The 21,600-nt window shown below is 40.8% G+C and overlaps 1 protein-coding gene across 4 annotated transcripts in view; it reads left to right on the plus strand.

Annotated features, from left to right (window-relative positions):
• The window catches only part of KCNT2 (potassium sodium-activated channel subfamily T member 2), a 128,456-nt gene that overhangs the window by 41,039 nt on the left and 65,817 nt on the right, over window positions 1–21,600 (plus strand). For all 4 annotated transcript variants that reach the window (XM_070401228.1, XM_070401230.1, XM_070401229.1 and 1 more), the window contains exons 3-8: window positions 1,025–1,124; window positions 6,210–6,258; window positions 7,566–7,625; window positions 9,631–9,705; window positions 11,267–11,350; window positions 13,637–13,731. In XM_070401228.1, coding sequence (XP_070257329.1) covers window positions 1,025–1,124; window positions 6,210–6,258; window positions 7,566–7,625; window positions 9,631–9,705; window positions 11,267–11,350; window positions 13,637–13,731 — 463 coding nt within the window. The remainder of the gene's footprint in view (window positions 1–1,024; window positions 1,125–6,209; window positions 6,259–7,565; window positions 7,626–9,630; window positions 9,706–11,266; window positions 11,351–13,636; window positions 13,732–21,600) is intronic.

Below are 21,600 nucleotides of genomic sequence, written 5' to 3' on the forward strand. Positions count from 1 at the left end.
GGCACGAATCAGATATTGCCTGAATATTGCAGGAGAGGTAATGCTTCTATTAATCAGACTTGAAGCATGTTTTGCTTAATCTTAATTGTTCTTTTTCATCATCATGAAGTATTACAGGCTGCATAACTATGATCTATATGGTTTTGCAGGGTATATACATGACAATCTTAATCCCCTCTCCCTCCAAAATATTAAGACGTCACTGATATTTAACCTAAAGGGAAAAGTAAGCTTCAACTGGTCAAACTCAAAAATGGTGTGTGTGTGTACTTCCCAGAATATTCTATAATGATTTCTCTGTAATTTCCTAATTACTAAGCTAGAGTATAATATATAATTATAGATGTGATTATAATTTCCCTATAATTAAAATCTGCAAGGTATTCTGAAGTTACAAGATTTATAACTTATCCCATGAATGTGCAAGCAGCTAGATTTCCTACCCCCAAATTCATGGCTGTGTGAAATGCTTAAACCACTAAGCATATCGGAACCACTCTTTTTTTAAATTTAAATATATTTTATTGATTTTTTACAGAGAGGAAGGGAGAGGGATAGAGAGTGAGAAACATCAATGAGAGAGAAACATCGATCAGCTGCCTCCTGCACACCTCCTACTGGGGATGTGCCCGCAACCAAGGTACATGCCCTTGACCGGAATCGAACCTGGGACCCTTGAGTCCACAGGCTGACGCTCTATCCACTGAGCCACACCGGTCAGGGCATGAACCACTCTGTATGGGACGTGGTTTTTGTGGCTTCTGTGAGAACTAGATCCACTCTCTGCGTATAGTGTTAGCTGTCATTTGCTGTTCAAACCGTCTGTCAATCACAATCTTGGTTTCCATATTCAGCTCGTTAACATTCAGCTCCCTTGAACTTCAGAGAGTGTAGACGATGATGGCACTGAAGTTTCTAAATACAATCTCAGTGCTGTAGTTAATGATGTTTTTGATAATTCTTTTTAGTCTCTTTTTTTGGACTAAGTTCCAATGAAAACCCAATTTCTGTTATTTGTTTGAAGGTCTAAGAATACGCCTGTTCAATTTTTCTCTCAAATTATTAAGCTGCTTGTTATACATCATCCGAGTGCTGCTGGAAAGCCCCTCACAAGGAAATGAATGGTAAGGTATTTCGGTCTGACCCTCGACAATAGTCTTTTGATTACTTTGAATTGTGTTATAATTTTAAAGGATGTTACATAGAATTATTTTTTTCCAAGGATGTTTTGGGTATTGATCTATCTTAGTACATGAATAGCACCTTTGTACGTTCTTTTCAAACATCTTTGCTTATATTCTTTATCTATTCCTCTAATGCTAATAACACTGTGGATGTAATAACTTTATGCCAACTGTCTATAAAGTTTTTACTGCTAATCAAAGCACTGTAAGTAATTGTTTAATATGGGTCTGTCTCTTTAAACACTCACCACCTTTCTGTTCTTTCTTTATATATATTACTCTACTGTATACCAGCTGTGTAGGTATTTCTAGTGATAGTCTAGCTGGTACTCTTTTAAAAAATATATTTTTATTGATATCAGAAAGGAAGGGAGAGGGAGAGAGAGAGAAACATCAATGATGAGAGGGAATCATTGATTGGCTGCCTCCTGCACATCCCCTACTGGGGATCGAGCCCGCAATCCAGGCATGTGCCTTTGACCGGAATCGAACCTGGGAGCCTTCAGTCCCCAGGCCGATGCTCTATCCACTGAACCACACCGGTTTGGACTAGCTGGCACTCTTGAGTAGAATCATTCCAGCATCCATGACTATGTCAAGTGCACAGTTAGCTTGTGTAGCTCTTGATCTTATTTGAGTTAAATGGCATCGATTTAACTTATTTTTTATTCATGATTGTGCTGCTTTGATTAATTGCATTGCTGTACATGATGGACTTCAGTTTCTACCTCCATTGGAAGCAGCAGGGAAGGGGCCAGGTGTGCAGGCACACGGATCATTCTGATCCGATTACCACCCTGGGCCCCTGCCCAGCCCTCCAAATTTCACATAATTTCAAAGCAGAAAGCGAAGCCGATGGCGAACCTCTGTACAATTATTATTATTATTTTCCTGTGGAGGTTTGCCCTAAGAAAATATAAAAAATAAAATAAAAAAGATGAAAATAAAATAGAAATGCTATGCACGGAAATGCCTGGGTTACTCTTCTGTTTGATTGGACAGTGAAGACAGTTCTGCATTTGCTAGAGGGTTCGGAGATAAGTTGATGATTAACAAGAGCAATTCGAAGGTGTGATCATCGATGTGCTGCTTCTTTAGGAAACAGTTTATTTGCTGAAGGCTGGTGGATAATTCCGAATACCTTTGTTGGGGGGTGAGCCTGTGTTTGTAAGGCTGCAAAAGGAGACACAGCCAGGGAAAGCGACATTGCCTCCACTCAGGGAATTTTCAATCCGTGAAAAGATTGCATTCTCTGGCATGCCTGCCCTTCTGCCACTGGACCACTTGTTTCATGTCTCTTACTCCCTTCAATACACACTTAACCCTATTTCCCCAATTTTCTCCCACTTGTACTCATCCCAGAGGCCCTCAGTACTTTTTTAAAAAGTTAATCAAATATATGTGTTTTTTTTTAATTCAGTATTATTTTGTATTAGCGTCAGGTGTACAGCATCATGGTTAGACAACCCTATTCGCTACAAAATGGTTCCCCAATATTTCCAGAACCCACCTGGCCCCCTACCTGGTCCTGATCTTTTTCTGCTTTTTATGGCTGCGTATCCCATCGATCGCATTCTAACTGCGCATTCAGTGTCCCTACTTGGATGTCATTTCAATTGGCCACGTTCCGGTTGGCATCTTCTGCGCTCTCCCCAAATCAGCGCATGACAGCTCGGTCCTCACCCACACCCTGCTCCGCCTGCAGCCCCATCCTGACAGCTGTGGGGCCAAAGCCTCGGAGTCCTTCTCAGCTTCTCCTCTGGCCTCACATTCTGCAGCATCTGCAAAAGCCCGAGAAAGTTCTGCTGCTTCTGCCACCGCGACATATGCAGCTGGGGGGCACTTCTCTGGGCCACCCCCTACCAGGCCGCCTTCTCCCCGATTCTGCCTTCACTCCCTTCTGGTTTTTTCTTTTTTAAAAAATATGTTTTTATTGAATTCAGAGAGAGGAGGGGAGAAGGAGAGAGAGATAGAAACATCAATGATGAGAGAGAATCACTGGTTGGCTGCACAGGCTCAGTAGTTCAGTGGTTAGGGTCTTGTCCCCATAAGCCAAGGTTTCAGGTTCAATACCCGGTCAGGGCACATACAGAAATCAACCATCGAATGCATAAATAATTGGAAAGCATATTGATGTTTCTCTCTCTATCTCCCTCTCTCTTCCCTTCCTCTTGCTAAAAAAAATCAATAAATTTAAAAAAATGAAAGAAAGAAAGAAATCCGCCTATAAGTGGGCCCATTCCGTTCAAACCAGTGCTGCTTAAGGGTCAACTGCATTCATTTCTCTGTTCTGTCTGTACTGGTTGAAGGCCAGCGGCCTGTTGTATTGGACTCTGGAGCTCTCATACTCAGCCTAGGACTTGGTGGGTCAGCAAATGTGGCTGAGCCGATGGAATTATGCTCAACAGCTGTACTGATAGCCTTGCACCATGGAGACGATTGGAGAACACCTCCTAGGCCAGTGATGGCGAACCTTTTGAGCTCGGCGTGTCAGCATTTTGAAAAACCCTAACTTAACTCTGGTGCCGTGTCACATATAGAAATTCTTTGATATTTGCAACCATAATAAAACAAAGAATTATATTTTTGGTATTTATTTTATGTATTTAAATGCCATTTAACAAATAAAAATCAACCAAAAAAAATGAGTTTGCGTGTCACCTCTGACCCGCGTGTCATAGGTTCGCCATCACTGCCCTGGGGACATCAGTGCGCATTCCATTGATGACATGTGGCTGCCCGGGTGGCACTAGACATGCTTCACATTACGAATCCTTCGAAAAACATACCAGCATTGTTTTTAAAACCTGGTGACCTACGAATAACACAGATGGACATCAGGGAGCCCCAGCATCACAAACTGAGGCACGAGAAGATTCTCTCTAAGGGTCAAAGGGCAAGGGCGGGAGGGCAGCAGAGTGAAATGATATTATTTGAAAACATGAAGAGAACGATGTTTCCTACAATTAACTTCTAGGCCACGTGTCTAAGAATGTTTAGCCGTAATTATAGAGGACAAACGTTCGAAAAATCAGATTACTGCAACTCACAAACAACCCAAAGAAGTCACGGCTCCATCTTGAATACGGTTCCTGCTTGGTCCCCACTGTGGGGGTGGCACCGCTTAATGCAAAACAGAATGGCCTTTCTGGGCGCAGCTCTCCTTTAAGATAATGAGGCTAATTCAGCAGGAGATTTATTCAATTAGACATAATAAAGCTGAAGCTATGTAGTGCTGCTTGGCTGTATTGTCAAGTCCCTTCCGGGCTCAAAACTGTATGAAAATGTGGCCAAAGTCTGAACCAATGGAAGGCTCTGAAAGGGAGTGTGTTGTTAATGTAGGAGGTTGCGCGAGGGAGAGACTGGGGCGCAGGCCCTTTGTAGTGAACGATTCTGGGGCGTTGGTTAGCAAAGGGGACGCCACTCCCAGCAAGGGGGTTCATGAGTTTCATGGCGGGATGAGCCATCAGCATTGACTCACTGCCTCCTGGTGCTTACAGTTCTTCACTATGTGTCAAAACTGGCCCTAGCTGGTGTGGCTCAGTGGATAGAGCACCAGCCTGCAGACTGAAGGGTCCCAGGTTCAATTCCAGTCAAGGGCACAAGCCTGGGTGGCGGGCTCGATCCCCCCAGTAGGGGGTGAAGGAGGCAGCCAATCAATGATTCTCTCTCATCATTGATGTTTCTTTCTCTCTCTCTCTCTCTCTCTCTCTCTCTCTCTTTCTCTCTCCCTCTCTGAAATCAATAAAAATATATTTAAAAAAAAAAAAAAAAAACTTATGCATCCTTCCCACTTTAAAATTGTGAAAGTGACGCTTAGTTTTTAACATCAGGTGAGAGACACAAAGGTATGCAGCCGCAACTGTGCTCGTATGTTAGGGCGTGTGGAACGCGTTTAAAACCAGAGCCTACCATAGCACCGGGGGTGGTGTGTTCCTGCTCAGGCTTTTGTCCATGGGACTGAAGCTCCATTCGGAATGACCGGCTGGCTGCCAGCTGGTTCCCCTCCTCATTTGTTTTGGACATTGTCTAAAAATGCACAAACCAGTCCTATATGTTTTTTTCTTCATGATACATCTAATTTATAAAGGACAGTCTGGGCACTAGTTTTTTTTTATTAGAATTTATACATTTCTTTCCATGCATTTATCCAATTTAGTGCTTAGTAAATGAGTGAAGAATAGGACTTTCAGTCTCACTATATATTGAAATTTATATAGCTGAGATTTGTAGAAAGGCCTTTTATTTAGGATTACAAAACAGTCTACATGACATCGTCTTGTCTAAACAAATATTTTTCTTCAAGGTCTTCTTTACATTTAAATGCTCTATGATATTTCAAGACCTATGAAAACAACACCCCAGATCAAAGAAAACACTGTTAGCTTGGCAAAACTAGCTTTTAGTAAAGCCATGGTGTTCTTGGTAGAGTATAAATAATTTTTGACGTCAAAGGTGAAATGATTTTTAAGAGACAGTTACGGACAGTCATTCCTTGTCCTGTATAATGTTCTATGCTATCCTCAGTCACAGGTTTTTGGTGAGATGTTAGATATTTTATATAAATCCAAATGTGGAATATTAATGTGCTCTATCATCTGAGTTATTTGGATTATTAGCACTGTTGAATTTGTACTGCTAAATAGTAACAGCTGTAAAATTAACAAAACCTTAGAGTTTATAGAAGGACCCTTAAGTGAATTTTCAATGGAGAATTCGACTAATAAAAGGTTTGAGGTTTTTGTACCTCGCCATAACCACTCTTTAAATAAAGGTCCATTAAGCTTTTCTTTTATTATTAATATGAGCCTGAAAATGAAATTAAAAAGGGTATTTCCTGGAATAGAAATGGATATTATTATTAAAAAGAAAACGAAGAGTATAAAGCTTTTCTCATGTTAATTTTGATATTTTATCGTCCCTTTATGCTAGCATTATTTAAATGTTTCCAACCTCAAGCACAATTTTTAACTGAATGCCTTTCCCACATTTTAAAAAAGTAACATCTTACTATTCTTTTCACAGGTCTCATATCTTTTGGGTGAACAGAAGTCTACCTTTATGGGGCCTACAGGTTAGGTGCCATCTTGTTTCATTCCTATATTTCTGGATGTATCCCTGTTTCCCAGAGAAATACTATTCGAGAGAAACTGTTGATATTAAAAATAGGTTTGCTTTCTTGCTTAATGAATCTTGAGGGTAAGAGGGCAAGGGTGGGAGAGTAGCAGAGCGCATCTTAGACTCACCCTTTCGCCCCTTTCTTGGTGTTTGCCTGAGCGCTGCTTTCTGTTCTGAGAACAACCCTGAGATCAGATGGCGGCTGAGGGCCTGGAGAAAACCCATGTCAACCAGGGTCTTCAGCCCCGCCCGTTCCCCAACCAACTTTCCCTGTTCCTGCTACACAGTCCCTGAACAACTCACCCAAAGGCAATTTCCACGTTGCCTTTTTTAAAAAATTGTATTTTTATTGATTTCAGAGAGGAAGGAAGAGGGAGAGGGAGAGACAGAAACATCCATGATGAGAGAGAATCATGGATCGGCTGCCTCCTGCACGCCCCCTACTAGGGATGGAGCCTTCAACCCGGGCGTGTGCCCTGACCGGGAATCGAACCGTGACCTCCTGGTTCATAGGTTGATGCTCAACCACTGAGCCAGGTCGGCTGGGCACATGTTTGCTTTTTGACCTGTGTCCTCAGTGTCTGGAACATGTAAGAATCTCAACAAATCACCGTGAACTGAACAATCAATTAAGTGGCTGGTGATCCCAATGGTGCCCTGAGGGGTTGAGCTGGACCATTTTGTGTGGTGCTCACAGTGCTGCTGCTTCGCTCTGTTTGAGGCGGGTGATGGGGTGGACTGTATCCTTCCGTGGGAACTCGGGCTCCTTTCTGAAGGTGCTGCTGTTTTGGGTGAATGACCTGCAGGCGCCGGGGGTGTTATTTGTGGTGGGCAGTTGTGTGTGACCGTGTGTGTGTTAGCACAACACTCACCAGACAACCTGTTCTTTCCATGTCATGCAAACTCCAGCCAGCCTCACTACTGTAACCCCACATTTCCATTGGTGATAATAAGTCAGAAAAGGTTTATTAAAAAGTATTAGAAAGGACAAAAGCTAAGCTGTCGTGCTAGGGACACCTGCCACCTTATATGAGCTGAAGAGCCTTAGAACACTCCCTATAGCATATATGTATATACCACGTAAATATCTATATATGTAAATATATATACATACATGTACATATTTATACATTTATTAACTTTGAAATTGATAATAATCATGAAAATAATATATATTGCCTATAATGTGTAGTACTATAGTCATGAATGTATGTTATTTTAATTTTTTTGCATTTTCTCATTAAGGTTCAATTTATATTCTAGGTTTTAGTGGCCTTGATAAGTCTATTTGAAACCATACTGCTTGGTTATCTCAGTTATAAGGTAAGCTGTTTTCATTAGCCTTTTTTTTTTTGCTAATAGAACACATTACTAATATTTACCCAGCTTTCCTCTCTTTATAATTCCTACTTTGGGGATAAAGCAAGCTCTTTTTAAACCACTTTAATTATTCTGGGCCTCTCTAGTATGTGATACAAAAACACTGTAGTAATATAGTTACGTTCTCCTTGGTGGCTTCACTCATTCCTTTGGGGTAATTGATCCACTGTGCGCACGCTCACAGGAGCCAAGCAGAGGCAACCGTCTGGGTCTTTATTGTTCCCAGCCTTTCCCTGATCCGTACAGAAAACATCGAGGGAGCAAGAGCATGTCTACTAGGGATCATATTAATGAATGCTCTTAATTTTTGGCAAAGCTTTGTTTGGGTAACATAATTTAACCAATATTTACTGAGCCTCCGTTTGATGAAGAGCTCCAAGCTGGGCGTTGGTTTTTATTTGTTTGTTTGTTTTCTGTGAATTTACAATCGGGAAGTGGGGCTAGGTAGGAAAAAGTTATACAGAAGGCAGGATGATAGGTTTTTGTTTTGTTTGTTTGTTTAGTGAGGTGCAAATGGAGTCCTACGGGGACTCAGAGAGAGGGGCCAGGTCATGGGATGAAAAGGAAGGACTTGACCGATTAGGCAGAGTCCTGGACTCAGCGATTTCACTAAGGAACGGTGAAAAGACAGGCCAGTAGGGTTTATGGAATTAAGAAAGGCACAGAGGAAGGAATGCACATATGAAATGGAAAGATAATTAATATTTAAGTGTGGCCAGAATGTAGGGTGTTTGGGGAAATATTGGTGCAAAACCTTTGGGACAATATTATGAGCAGCTCGTACTGGGCCCTGGGAATTATGTGGCCAGGCCTGATTCACTTCGTTGCACAGTGTGGGTTGGAAGAGTAGAATCTATGATTGAAAAACCTCTTCCGTTGTGGTTTCTTGGTGTAAAAGCAATGTTAGTACCAATGAACATTGTTAACAAGTGGTGTGTTTAGGAACTATTTTATATGCTTTACACTTTGTGAATATATTTATTACAGTAAACATTATATTGAGTCACGTTTCCATTGATTCTGTAGGTTTTGTTAGTCTGTTTTATTTTTACTGGTAACTTTTCTTCCATGAAATATTATCATAGGATCCAAATGTGTTATGGGCAATATTCAAGGATTATTGTAACATTTGTTTTGCTTCTTTTTAAAAAAAATATTTTAATTGATTTCAGAGAGGAAGGGAGAGGGAGAGAAAGATAAGAACATTAGTGATGAGAAACATTGATTGGCTACCTCCTGCACACCCTCTACTGGGGATTGAGCCAGCAACCCAAGCATATGCCCTGACTAGGAATAGAACCATGGCCTTCTGGTTCATAGGTCAACACTCAACCATTGAGCCACACCGGCCGGGCTTGCTTCTTAAACTTACTACAAAATTGAGAGGGCACAATTGCATTTAGAAAAAATAATCTCTGAAAGTTATTGCTATACTTTTTTTTAAAAAAAATCTTCCCATTTACTTATTTATTTATTTATTTATTTATTTATTTTTTTTTTTAAATATATTTTATTGATTTTTTACAGAGAGGAAGGGAGAGAGATAGAGAGTTAGAAACATCGATGATAGAGAAACATCGATCAGCTGCCTCCTGCACATCTCCTACTGGGGATGTGCCCGCAACCCAGGTACATGCCCTTGACCGGAATCGAACCTGGGACCCTTCAGTCCGCAGGCCGACGCTCTATCCACTGAGCCAAACCGGTTTCTGCATACTTATTTATTTTTGAGATCATCACATTTCTTTATCTGTTTTTAACTTTATTTTTCTTGTAGACACTACTTCAGATGGCTCCATTCCCCCCCTTTGCACACATATATATAATGACTCAGTCTTCTGCGTTGTAAGCATCCTCAATGCTAGGCAAGTTCTGAGATGCTGGCATTGCCCTCTGTAATGGGATTTGGTGTAACTGACTTTTATTTTTACTTCTTCTTTCTTGAAAGGGGAACATCTGGGAGCAGATTTTACGAATACCCTTCATCTTGGAAATAATTAATGCGGTTCCCTTCGTTATCTCGGTAAGTCCTAAAAGAATCTTAAAAAAAAATAATTTTAAAAAGAGGAACAAATGTAATCTGAACAATAAAGATTTAATTAAAAAATAAAAAAATAAAAAATAAGTGTTATCTGATAAAAAAAAAAAAAAAAGAAGAAAGCCCAAAGGGAATAGGCAAACAGTAAGGAAGAAGTAGGGGGGAGAACTTCACATGTCCCATGTGAAGTTCGACCTTTGAGCTCAGGAGTTACTATAGTAACCAGTCTAAGAGAATAGTGACCAATCAGAGGGGATATCAAGGCACAAGGATCTGTAGCCTTTATAAGCCATAGGGAAAAGGAACTTTGTGGGACCCTTTCCCTCTCCCCACGTGGGAGTCTGTACTTGTTCTTCAATAAATCTCCACCTTTGCTATAAAAAAAAAATAATTTTGTCATTAGACTTCAGTAATGTCTTTAAATCTAAATGCTAAAAATATACATCAAAATTCAGCGCAGATAAATGATTTTAGGTTTTGATTAGAATCATTGTATTAACAACTAAATAGGAAAATCAGTTCGGGGCTCGGCTTGTGAAATTAAATAAAAACTTCTGAGATTTGGTATAACAGCAAAATGAAGTGCTTCTTAGAAATATATGGTGCAGAGGTGCCATTTAATCAAGCGCTAATATTGCCGGAACAAACTAGAAATTACTCCATTTCTTGTGTATAGGGTGGAATTAAAAGACATAGAAAGCAAGTAGAACCAGTTGTTTATAAACATTTCTCATACCGAGAATACACTTATCTCTGGTTTAACCATAGGGTTGACTAATTGTCTCTTTAATAAGGAAGTTGTCAGCAGCCAGACAGCCAGCAATTTGCTTCTTTATCCAAGTCGGCGGAGCCCCCACTTCCTGAAGATCCTATTCAGTGGCATGTTTGCATTGCACGCTCTGGTTTTAATTCCTATTTGAAGAGTTGCAACAGTGTCTGTGGGGATTGTGCTCCCGCACACTTTGAGTTTTATTTGGAAAATTATGAGGATGAGTAGATGCCTAACGGTTGCTCACTTCTGACAATTACTTTAATCTGGGTGATTTACCTAGAGGAGCGACTGGAATTAGATTGAATGGCTAAGTAAATATCATTTCAATTAAACGTGGTTCCCCAAGGTCACTTAGAATGTTTGAATCCTGAGACTGAGGGGTAATGTTTTAAAGGCGATGCTTTCTGTTCTTATTCTACTTCCCCCCTCAAGTTGCAAAGAAGAAAGAGGTGATGTCTATTACAGACTCTCACAGGAAGAGATGTAATGATAGTATTAGCATCATTATATCTGACACCCAGAGAGCTTATTATTTTCTTTCTTCTTCTGTAACCATTTCCCAAAGAGTTTTTCTCTAAGTAAGAATCAGACAATGAATGAAAAAAATCCTATCTACTCCTTGCATTTTATTAATGAGTCTAATGTATTTGTCACATGTTCCAAGTTGCTAAATTGTCTTTAATAACATTTTTTTTCTGTTTTGCATTTCTTTTCGATCTGCTGGATGTGATTCTTTGCTTTGAGATAAAAGTTTAGTGTTGATTTGTTTTTCAGATATTCTGGCCTGCCTTAAGGAATCTCTTTGTCCCAGTCTTTCTGAACTGCTGGCTTGCCAAACACGCCTTGGAAAATATGATTGTAAGTACGAAAGGGACATGCAAATGCAGACATGTTTTTCAACCTTTCACTATGTACTACTTTCATGGAGATCATCACATTTCTTTATCTTTTTCACATTCAACAGAGAGAGAGAGACGAAGACTCAACACCTTTGCCTCATTACTTCTTATCCTGCTTTCCCCCACGAGTATAAATTCATGACTAGGATTTATTTAGTTATAATTACATATCTACATGTTTTATTTGTAAACTTCTTTTAAATAAATTCAGTATCTTAGTACATAGTTTTATCTAGATGTTTGTAAAAATGAAAGAGTTTTGGTAAAATGCTATCAAATAATTCAAGTGATGTGTTGTATGGGCGTCTAAGCTAATGAGCATAAGCGACAGTCTGCATGTACCCTAATCACAATGGAAACTTGCAAAACAGCCCCATGGCCAAGCTACCTCTTTGTCAGGCCCTGTGAACTGATAAACCACCAGGATTTGGAGTTTCTACACATCACCAGTCCAAAGCCCAGTGCTGTGTGAATGGGTCCAATGAGTGAGTCCACTTTCCAAAGACAAATCACCTTTCTGGGTGACCCGTTCGTGTATGATGGGGCCCTGGTTCTCAGGATCCAGGAGGCCGTGGCCTCAGTCCCTGTAACTGTCTGGGCCTCATATTTCATAAAAATCTGTGGGGTTTGAAAAGGCGCCATGTTGGAGGTGGAAGCTCCGCAGGTAAAGCCATCTTTTTCCTTTTGGTTGGGTTGTGACTGGGCTAGTAGGAGGGGCAAACGGAAGCAAGAAGTAAAAGATGCAGAGTTCAGAGTGGGCCCCTGTTTCGCTTTGCCCAAGGCTGACCCTGTGGGGCAGGACTGATGTATAACTAGGACCAAAATATGTTGACAGCAGAGCTCACTGCTTAGCAGCGAGCTGGCTCTAAGATATCTGTTATCTAGTCATTCATTCTATAAATGTTAATGTAAGTCCACTATATGCTAATCACTCTGATAGGATAGCTAAGAGATTCAATTCCTTTGCCAATTTCTTCATCTTCAAAAGGAATAAAAGAGTCTACATACCAAGCTTGTTGTGAGAATTCAATAAAATTACATATACTTACAGAAATATGTATGTGTGTCTATCTATATAAGGCATAAACATCATAAGGGCTCAATATGATGACTTCTACTACATTGAAATTAAATTTTTCCAGAGGCAAACTTGTTTTTCTTTTAAATGGTTTTTAAACAGAAATTATGACCCAAGTTTTGGCCCGGAGGGATATTTGGAAAACATTTGAGAAGTTGTCACCGGATGAATGTCTCTAAACATCCACACTAGTGACCTCTGGAGGCTCAGGAAAATGCGTGGCCAAACCGTGGGCGAGTGTGGTCCGTGGGGTGTTTTGCAGAAACATTGAGCTGTCTTAGCTGTTCAAAATAAAATACATAAGCCTATTTCACTAAAGAGACTTAGCCTACGTTGCTAATGGAAAACACGCACCAGGAAAAAATAAACCTCTAATACATTGTGTTATTAGTTGTTGGCCAAAACAGCCTAACCAAGAGAGAAATGGCCCCTCAGTCCTTGAGAATAAGGGGAGTGCTGTGCAATATTCACTTAGGGTCCATTTTCCACTGTATTTCTATGTTTGGCCTCTCTTCCTCTCCCGGGTTGCTAAATTTGTATTTGTCTGGGTTTTGTGTTTGCTCAGAAGAAAGTGAGGGTTGAGAGGTGAAATTCTGTTCAGCTTAGCTTTTTGTTTTTATAACAGTTCTGGTGAAAAGTGTGGCGGAGGAAGATTAAATGATGGCTCTGGGGAATTTTGTATTGGTGAAGTGGTCTCCTGCTATACTGATTTTAAGACTATTAATAGCTTACTATCAAACATTTTGAGATGAACTGGGAACTAGAAAGTAAAATATTATGAAAACCTACAATTCTACCACATAGACTAATTACTAGTAAGAATTTATATCCTAACATTTTCTATGAAGACACACATATCCTACATTCTATCGTACTGTATGTTCCACTTTATAATTTGAATTTTTATAATATACTAGTATGTAGTGGAAAGGTTCCTATGTCATAAAATATTCCTCTTCAAATCAATTTTAATGGATACATCTGTTATTTAGTTAGGTATGTTTTGATCCAGGCAAAAATGAAAATATGCTGATGTATCCATTGAAAGTATATGTGTTGAGTATGCACAACATAGCTGAAACGTACTACATAGTAATAAATGTAATGAAGCTCATGAATATTTAATAGTTATCAACATTTAAAATGTGCTTCTCTGTCTTACTTTAGAATGATCTGCACAGAGCCATTCAGCGTACACAGTCTGCAATGTTTAACCAAGTTCTGATTTTGATATCTACATTGCTTTGCCTTATCTTCACCTGGTAAGATTCTACAGATCAGCATTTTTATTATGTTTTACTCCACTCCAGTTTCTTAAAAAAGATGTATTATAAGCCATTTTAATTAATAGTTGGATAAAAATCATCAATCAATCATTCAGTCAGTGTCACTATAACATGTAATGGATCGCCTACAGAAACAGAAGTAAAACCCTCCCTCAGTCTCAAAGAAAGAGCAAGAAAGCACAGCTCTCCGCCTTAGCTGGTGTCGCTCAGTGGATGGAGCATCGGCCTGTGGGCTGGAGGGTCCCAGGTTCGATCCCGGTCAAGGGCACATGCCGGGGTTGTGGTTGAATCCCTGGTGGGGGGAGTGCAAGAGGCAGCTGATCAATGATTCTCTCTCATCATTGATGCTTGTGTCTCTCTCTCCCTCTCCCTTCCTCTCTGAAATCAATAAAATTAAAAAAGAAAGAAAAGGAAGAAACACAGTTCTCATTTGATATTATATTTTCTGCAACCCTGGCATTTCCCCGAATGTTGTCAACAACCGAATCGCAAGCGTTTGTCCCATGACCAGGGCTGTCAAGCCGGAGTGTCCCTCACACCCTGACATGCGGGCGCTGATTTTTCTGTCGCCTACAAAGCGGAAAGCTATGGAGCAAACTGTCACCGCCCGTCACTGCGCCTGCCGGGGCCTCGCTGTGATGTGCGCGTGTGCATTGGGGCAGAAAGCAAGGGCAGACCTCCAGGTGCTTGGCTTTGCCACACAAAACAGTCGTTTCTCCTCCGGGAGGATCCCGTTTGACAATGAAAATGTAAACCAGCGTGAAATGCACTGAGAGTCTTGCTCTAGAACCTCCCAGCAACAAGTTACGGCTAAAATCACCAGCAAGTAATGTCAGAGGGAGAGCTTATGTTTCGAGGCATTAAGCATCCCACAATGTTTATTTTCTAAGTACAAGACATGCCAACCACAGGTTTTAAATGCGCTTGAGAGAGATGTTATGAGTTCATGCAGATCCTTCCTGGAGCAAAGAATGTGGGAATCACAAGACGAGGTAGAGCCCTGTATCTGCTTGGCAGGCCTCGTAGAGATCATGCGTAATTGTAATTGTGCTCTGACCTGGAGTTGACTTATGGAGGAAGAGGGAAAACTAATTAGGAAGTACTGAAATAGAAGGGTGCACTCAGACACGGGCACAGCGGAACCAGATATAACGAGAGCTATACATGCATGTATTTATTTATTTTTAAGCGTACTTTCTTAGTAGTATTTTAAATATAATATTTTATTTTTTAAATATATTTTTGTTGATTTCAGAGAGGGAGAGAGAGAGAGAGAAACATCAATGATGAGAATCATTGATTGGCTGCCTCCTGCACGCCCCACACTGGGGATTGAGCCTGCAGCTGGGCAGGTGCCCTTGACCGGAATCAAACCCAGGACCCTTCAGTCCGCAGGCTGACACTCTATCCACTGAGCCAGACTGGCTAGAGCTACATGCATGTATTTAAGTAGAGTCATGAACTGTTTGCAATGGGTTACTGTCTGAGAAATGCGTCGTCGGGTGATTTTGTCACTGTGCAAGCACCACGGGGTTCACTAGAGAAACCTGGATGGTATGGCCTGACCCTGTCATTGTATGTGCTGTGCTGTTACACGACTGGCAGGGCATGATCACAGACATGAGATAACACGCTGCCTGTGATGTTAACATGGCTACAACAGCACGAGGCAGGAGGCATTCTTTTAGCTCCATTATAATCTTTTGGGACCAACGATGTATACTAGTATTTGGTTCCTAGTTGAACAAAACATTATGTGGCTCTTGACTGTATTCATCTAGATGTACAGGTATGGCAACCGGTTTGCATCAGCAGTATGAGGTGAATATCTTTATTACATGGATTTAAAATATATTTGTGGCATACCTTTGTACTTAAAAAAAAAATCAACATTTTAGGATAGTTAATGGCTTAAAACATAAAATATCCCTCTGAGATGACCTGGTGATGATTTTAGCCATAATTTATATCCTGGAGCAAGACTATCTATGCTTTTCAAAATCAGAACTGCAATACGTGCATTATAAGTTAAGACCCAAAGATTCAAGAACTAATGTTCGACGCGCTGGCCGTGCTGTGCACAGTCTCACCCTCTCAAAATCACCTGCTCTGGAAAGCTGCGTGTGGTTTTAAAAATGGATCTGCCCTTCCTCATTATCACCATCACAAAGAACTGTCATTAAGCATCTGTCTCACAGACACGCGTGCCCAGTGCCCAGCTGAAATGCAGATGAAGCCCGCCCCCCCCCCACGCCTGCAGGGAATAGCGCTCCCCATCATTGTGATGGAATTGGACGAGTCTTCGCCCACGTCCGCCACGCGCCCCGCTTGGCCAATAGCACACACTCCCGAGGCAGCTGGGACTTGGGATGCAGCCCGTGTCTCAGGAACAAAGCAAGTCCACGGCTCTATCCGGGAATTCAGTGTCTGACTTGAGCTTAATTATTAACCTCTTCTGACCAATAATCATCCCTCTGATTCATCATGCTTTTGGTGTTTGAAGCCACCGTGCTTCAGACTTTAGTTTTTTATTTGAGTGTGTGTGTTGGCATGTTTTTATATTATTTCATGGAGTTCTAACAGAGAGAGATCTATGGGGTTCATGGATGTTTCATGGTTTAGTCAAATGTGAAATAATTCATTTACTTCTTCCTCAGTCTGATTTCAGGAAACAATAGGTCATTTACTTTTTGTTTAAAAATGTGGCTCAGTGAAACGTTATTATCCTGCTTAATTCAAAGGCACTCGGGATTTTCTTGCACCTTTGATTAATATTTATTTGACTAGATGCTTCGGTTCTTCTGATTCCACACCAAGGCCAATGGCTGCTCGGGGCCTGGACAGGGAGGAGATGGTACTGCAGTTTGGAGCAAGTATTAGAACGTGGCCTAGTGGTGTCACCACTGTCATATTTGATTCCTAGTTCTTATTGGTCACATTGGTTTGGCCTCTGTGATAAATGAAGGACAGGAAGTGCATGTGTCTGAAGATCTGGCCACGGACTAACAGCTCCCGGTCACCCTGGAACAAACAGAAATCTATTTGTCCCAACTCAATTCTGCATAAGCGGGCAGCAGGTTTCAGTAGTTAATTAGCCAAGCTATGGCAAGTTTAATTGGGGAGAAAAGATAATATGGTTATTTGTCATATGTAAATCAGAATGATGCAATTATTATTAATATAAAAAGTCTAGGTAACATGGCTTGGGGTTAAAAACCTGTTTCCGACAGGCTATTTTTGAAATATGACATCAGTTGTATAGAGTTCTTTTCAAACATGCAAATGCTGAGGATAATGGCTAGCAGTTCAAGTGGTTACTATTGTTAAGCACTTTTCTGTGCCCTTAACATGTACGGTCTAAAAAGCAAATTCTGTTATTCCCTTCATTTCATAGGTGAAGAAACTGAGGCACAAAATAGTTTTAAGAAATTTACAAAAAGGAACAATTAGATCTGTCTTTAATTTTTTAGGAGAAAAAAATTCATTGGCTTGATTTTTTAGCTTTATTGTTGGCATATTCCAGTGTCCGCATTTCCCCTCACTTTGCCCAGCTCCACGCAGACCCCACCCCTTTCACCACACTGTTGTCTGTGTCCATAGGTCATGCATATATGTTCTTTGGCCGTTTCGATCTGTCTTCAGTGTTCATCTATCTACTCTGGGCTGAGAAACAAATAAGTCCGATGCCCTATTCTCATCTAAGTTAAAACACTGTTCACAAATTTCCAAGAAAAATTGATTGAGAACCTACATTTTATAGAATTTAAACCATCACTGCATTAAGAGATTAATATATAGTTCTTTTCAGAAATATAAGAACTTAGAAATGATGCTACCTACATATTTTTAGGGATGTATTACAGAAATAAGGAAAAAAGGGGTGGGTGGGTGTAGGTTATATGCAATGGTATGTACAATAGACCACATTGGCATTGGCCTTGGGAAGCCTTTTCACACTGTATTTTATCAGAAGTGGAGTTGAAGGCTTAGCCAGGTAGAGGCGGAGACACCATTTTTCTATTCTAGTTAGAAGGTTTCCAGTTAGAAGTGAGGGTGAAGGAGTGAGAGAAAGCCAAGGTTGTCATCCCACACCAACCAGGAACCGAAGACTTTTGTCTTTACAAGGAAGTTCTGAGGGGAAGGCTCTGTGACATGCATTTTGTACCAGCCGAGATGGTCACACACGTGTACGAGCAATCAACTGCTCATCTAAAAAATGAATCCTTAGAGAGCATGGCCCATATGAGGTCTCACTGAAAACATTATGACAAAATCTAGCCAAGGAAGAAATAAAATTAAAGAAAACGAAAGAAGACTTGCTGAAAGAGCTGAGGTAAGAGATAAATCAGTTTTATGGTAGCATCAGACACAAATGCTCAGTTCCCAGGGAAATACTAAAGTGTCCTAATAATAAAAATGATAGTTAACACTTATTAATGTGTCCTTCCTTTGCTGGCAATTTCCTGTTGTTTTTTGTGTATTAAATGGTTTAATTTTGCACAACGCTCTCTAGTAGGCATTATTATCCTCATTTTACACACAAGAAACTGAGGGAAAGGAAAGTAAAACAAAAACAAATCTTAGTTTAGCTAAAGTTCACAATGAGTAAAAAGCAGACGTCAGATTTGGACGTAGGCATATTGGTTCCCTAGGCCACACACCATCATGACGTAATGTCCTAGGAATCACTGATCCAGGTACATAAAAATAATAATCAAACAAATCATCAAATGGAATTGTAATGTTCTCACCTCTATGACCGTCAAATTTTAAATGACTGTTTCAAGTAGAATTCTAGTTGAATACAAGACAGGAACACGACAATTTTTTTTAAAGATTTTTTGTTTTTGTTTTTTCTTCAATTTCTTTCTTTGAATTTTTTGGTTCCTAAGATTTCACTTTGCTTTGGCCCCTCTAATCTAAATCCTGACTCCCTAATGAGAAGTCGGTTCATCGCCCATCATTTAAAGAAAATCGCGTGTCTGCGTCATGGCGTAGGGTGAGGCGTGGTCCCTTCTCATGACTAGGAAATCGCAGTTGGGTGTTGACTTCGGATTAGTAGTTTAGGGCACGATTCCCTAACCTTTTTTTTGCTGTTGTTGCATAGACACAAAGACGGTGCCCAGGAGGGTGAGAAGTTACTTTCAACAATAGAAATACAAGATTTATCATTACTTCACAGACACAATTTCTCCCTAGAAAAGGTGAAATCCCAAGATAGCAAATTATCTGAGATTCCTTGGGAATATTATTAGGCTATAGGCAGACACTGTGCAAGAAATGAAAATGATTATTTGGAACAATTTAATAGGTATTCAATCAGGGAGTATCCAAGTGCAAGGGATGGGCTGATTCGAATGCTAATGTCTACATTACAAGCATGGAACCAGTGATGGCTGCCTTCAGCACAGAATGCCATTGCTAATTCAATTTCCCAGGAACTGCACAGCAACAGGAGTCCTTGGGCATGCATGGACATTGAAGGGTATTTATTTCTGCCATGTGACTCTTTTTTTCTTTTTTCTTTGAAAACATTTTGTTGTACAAATTGACATTTGCCAGGTGGCGAAAAAGTTTCCAGTCTCAATATTGCCTTTCATTCAAATTAATGTTTTCCTTAGAAACCTTGCCAAAAAAACTTGTCTAACTAAATATGCTTTAAAAAGAGGAAAATTTTTAAAAAGCACAAAGTGATTAGTAATTAAGGTGCTTTGTTGTGCTATATATAGGATCTATTTGAGGAAGCAAATCCATTATGACTTTTCATTCTAAGGAGGGGAACAGGAGAGTCTGCATTTGAAATCCTAATTGAATGCTGTTCAGATTTTGTTTTAGAATTACATAATGCTGAGATTATTTTGTATGGATTTGGGTCAAAGACAACACTTAAGAATGTTTTATAAAGAAGCAAACCCCATAGCAGACTCTCAAAGCCAACATTCTTCCTGAAACCTTCATAAACTGCAGCTTTAGTTCTAAAAGAAAGTTAAGCTAACAGTGAAGCTGTAAAAACACTGTATTTTTTTTAATTCTCACCCAAGGATATGTTTTCATTGGTTTTAGAGAGAAAAGGGTGGGGGGGGGGAGAAAAACATTGATGTGAGAGAGAAACATTGATCAGTTGCCTCCCCTGTGAATCCTTACTGGGAATCCCAACAACAAGCTAAGCATGTGCCCTGACCAGGAATTGAACCTGAAAACCTTTTGGTGTAAGGTATGATGCCCAACCCACTGAGCCAACCAGCCAGGGCAACACTGTATTTAATTCATTTAAATTCTTTAAGGATTTCCAATGTGTGTTTATCTAGTGTGATTTTCCAGTGCCTCTATTACTGTTCTGGTTTTTAATATTGGCTCTTTTACGAAGCAGCCATATATTAACAAAAATAGATATGGCATCGTCCTAGCGTAGGACTGACCCAGTTGCAGGTTGGGGCTGACGTAAGTGTAAGTCTCACACCTGCTTAGCCCCAACATACCTGCCCCGGGAGCTCTGTCTTGAGCAGGTCCATCTGCCTTCCCAGGGCCCAGAGCCATCTTCCAGGTCTAGCTCCTACCCCTGCCGAGAGCCCAGGGCCATCAGTGATGGGAATGGGGCCCTCTGAGGCCATGACTCACCCGTGTGCGCTCTCACCTGGGTGCTCTCTCCTCTCCTGTCCTCCTCTCCAGCCGGGAGAGGGGGAATCTCCTATAGGGCAGGGCAGGTTATACCCGAAGTTCTGTTACCTGCTGGCTCTTTCTTACAAATGACGCCCCAGAAATCTTTACTAAAACGAGAGAGCTTTGCAGTCAGTAACAAAGGTTTTCATTCTGCTTCTGCCTCCCTCCTTTTTCATGGATCATGTGTGCTTCACCCGGGTGCATCTTCACACGGTTGTTACACTCTCTGTCACTTATGATGAGCTTCCGTTTCCATCTTCAGGATGGATGTTGTCACTCTGGAGGGACCGCAGAATTGCTTCTGGAGGAAACAGGAAGGTGTGTTTGCTCGTTCCTCCGAGGGCAGAAATCACAAACTGGATACAAGCCTGGCTTCATGGGGTGCCTTTCCCATGAATTCATTCCATGACCACACCTTCATACCATCTTCTGTACATGTGGCGGGCTCTTAGGGCCATCATTTTTTTAAGAGAAATGGCAGTTTTGATGATACATTGGATGCAACGTGTGAGATCAAGAACAGTGGGAGAATGACTGAAATTTGCATTATGGGAAACTGGTAGAATGATGGAGCCATTCAGGAGTAGAGGGGGAATCTGGGAAGAAACATCAAAAGAAAGAGAAGCAGAGTCCACAGTGGTGGAGACACCTTTTAGACACCTAAGGTGAGCGGGTGAACAGCCACCTGTCTGTGGGGACCCGGAGTTCAGGAGAGGGGGTGGGGCTGGGCAGGTGGCTTCGGTGACATCATGGATAGTCATTACGGCGGGGATTCGAAGACAGCACCCCGGGAACGAACAAGGTGGGATTGCTATTTAAACAGTGAACAAAAATGAAACTTTAAGAGGGGAGTAAGCCACATGGTATAGGATAGATGGCACAATGGATGCGGAGGTGAGAAAGTCATTCACGTGTTCAAAAAAGGTGGCAGCTAAGTATAGAAAGTAAAAACAAGGGACCGTGCAATGAGAACGCAATGCAAATGGACTGGCAGCAGCAGATGCTAATAAAGAATCCCATTGCTAAAATGAACCCGAGCATGTACATTATTTCCCACTTCTCCAAACATAGCCCCTTCTATGTCATCCCACCCAGATGGCCGCCTATTTTAAAGCATAGTCAACGTCAGGGCTTCCATAGCACATTTTTATTATAATAGAGGCATTTTCTTACCATGAAGCAACC

Source organism: Myotis yumanensis, unplaced genomic scaffold (genome assembly GCF_028538775.1).
Source record: "Myotis yumanensis isolate MYYU_CA2020_CCGP unplaced genomic scaffold, mMyoYum1.0.hap1 SCAF_22, whole genome shotgun sequence".
Lineage (NCBI taxonomy): Eukaryota > Metazoa > Chordata > Mammalia > Chiroptera > Vespertilionidae > Myotis > Myotis yumanensis.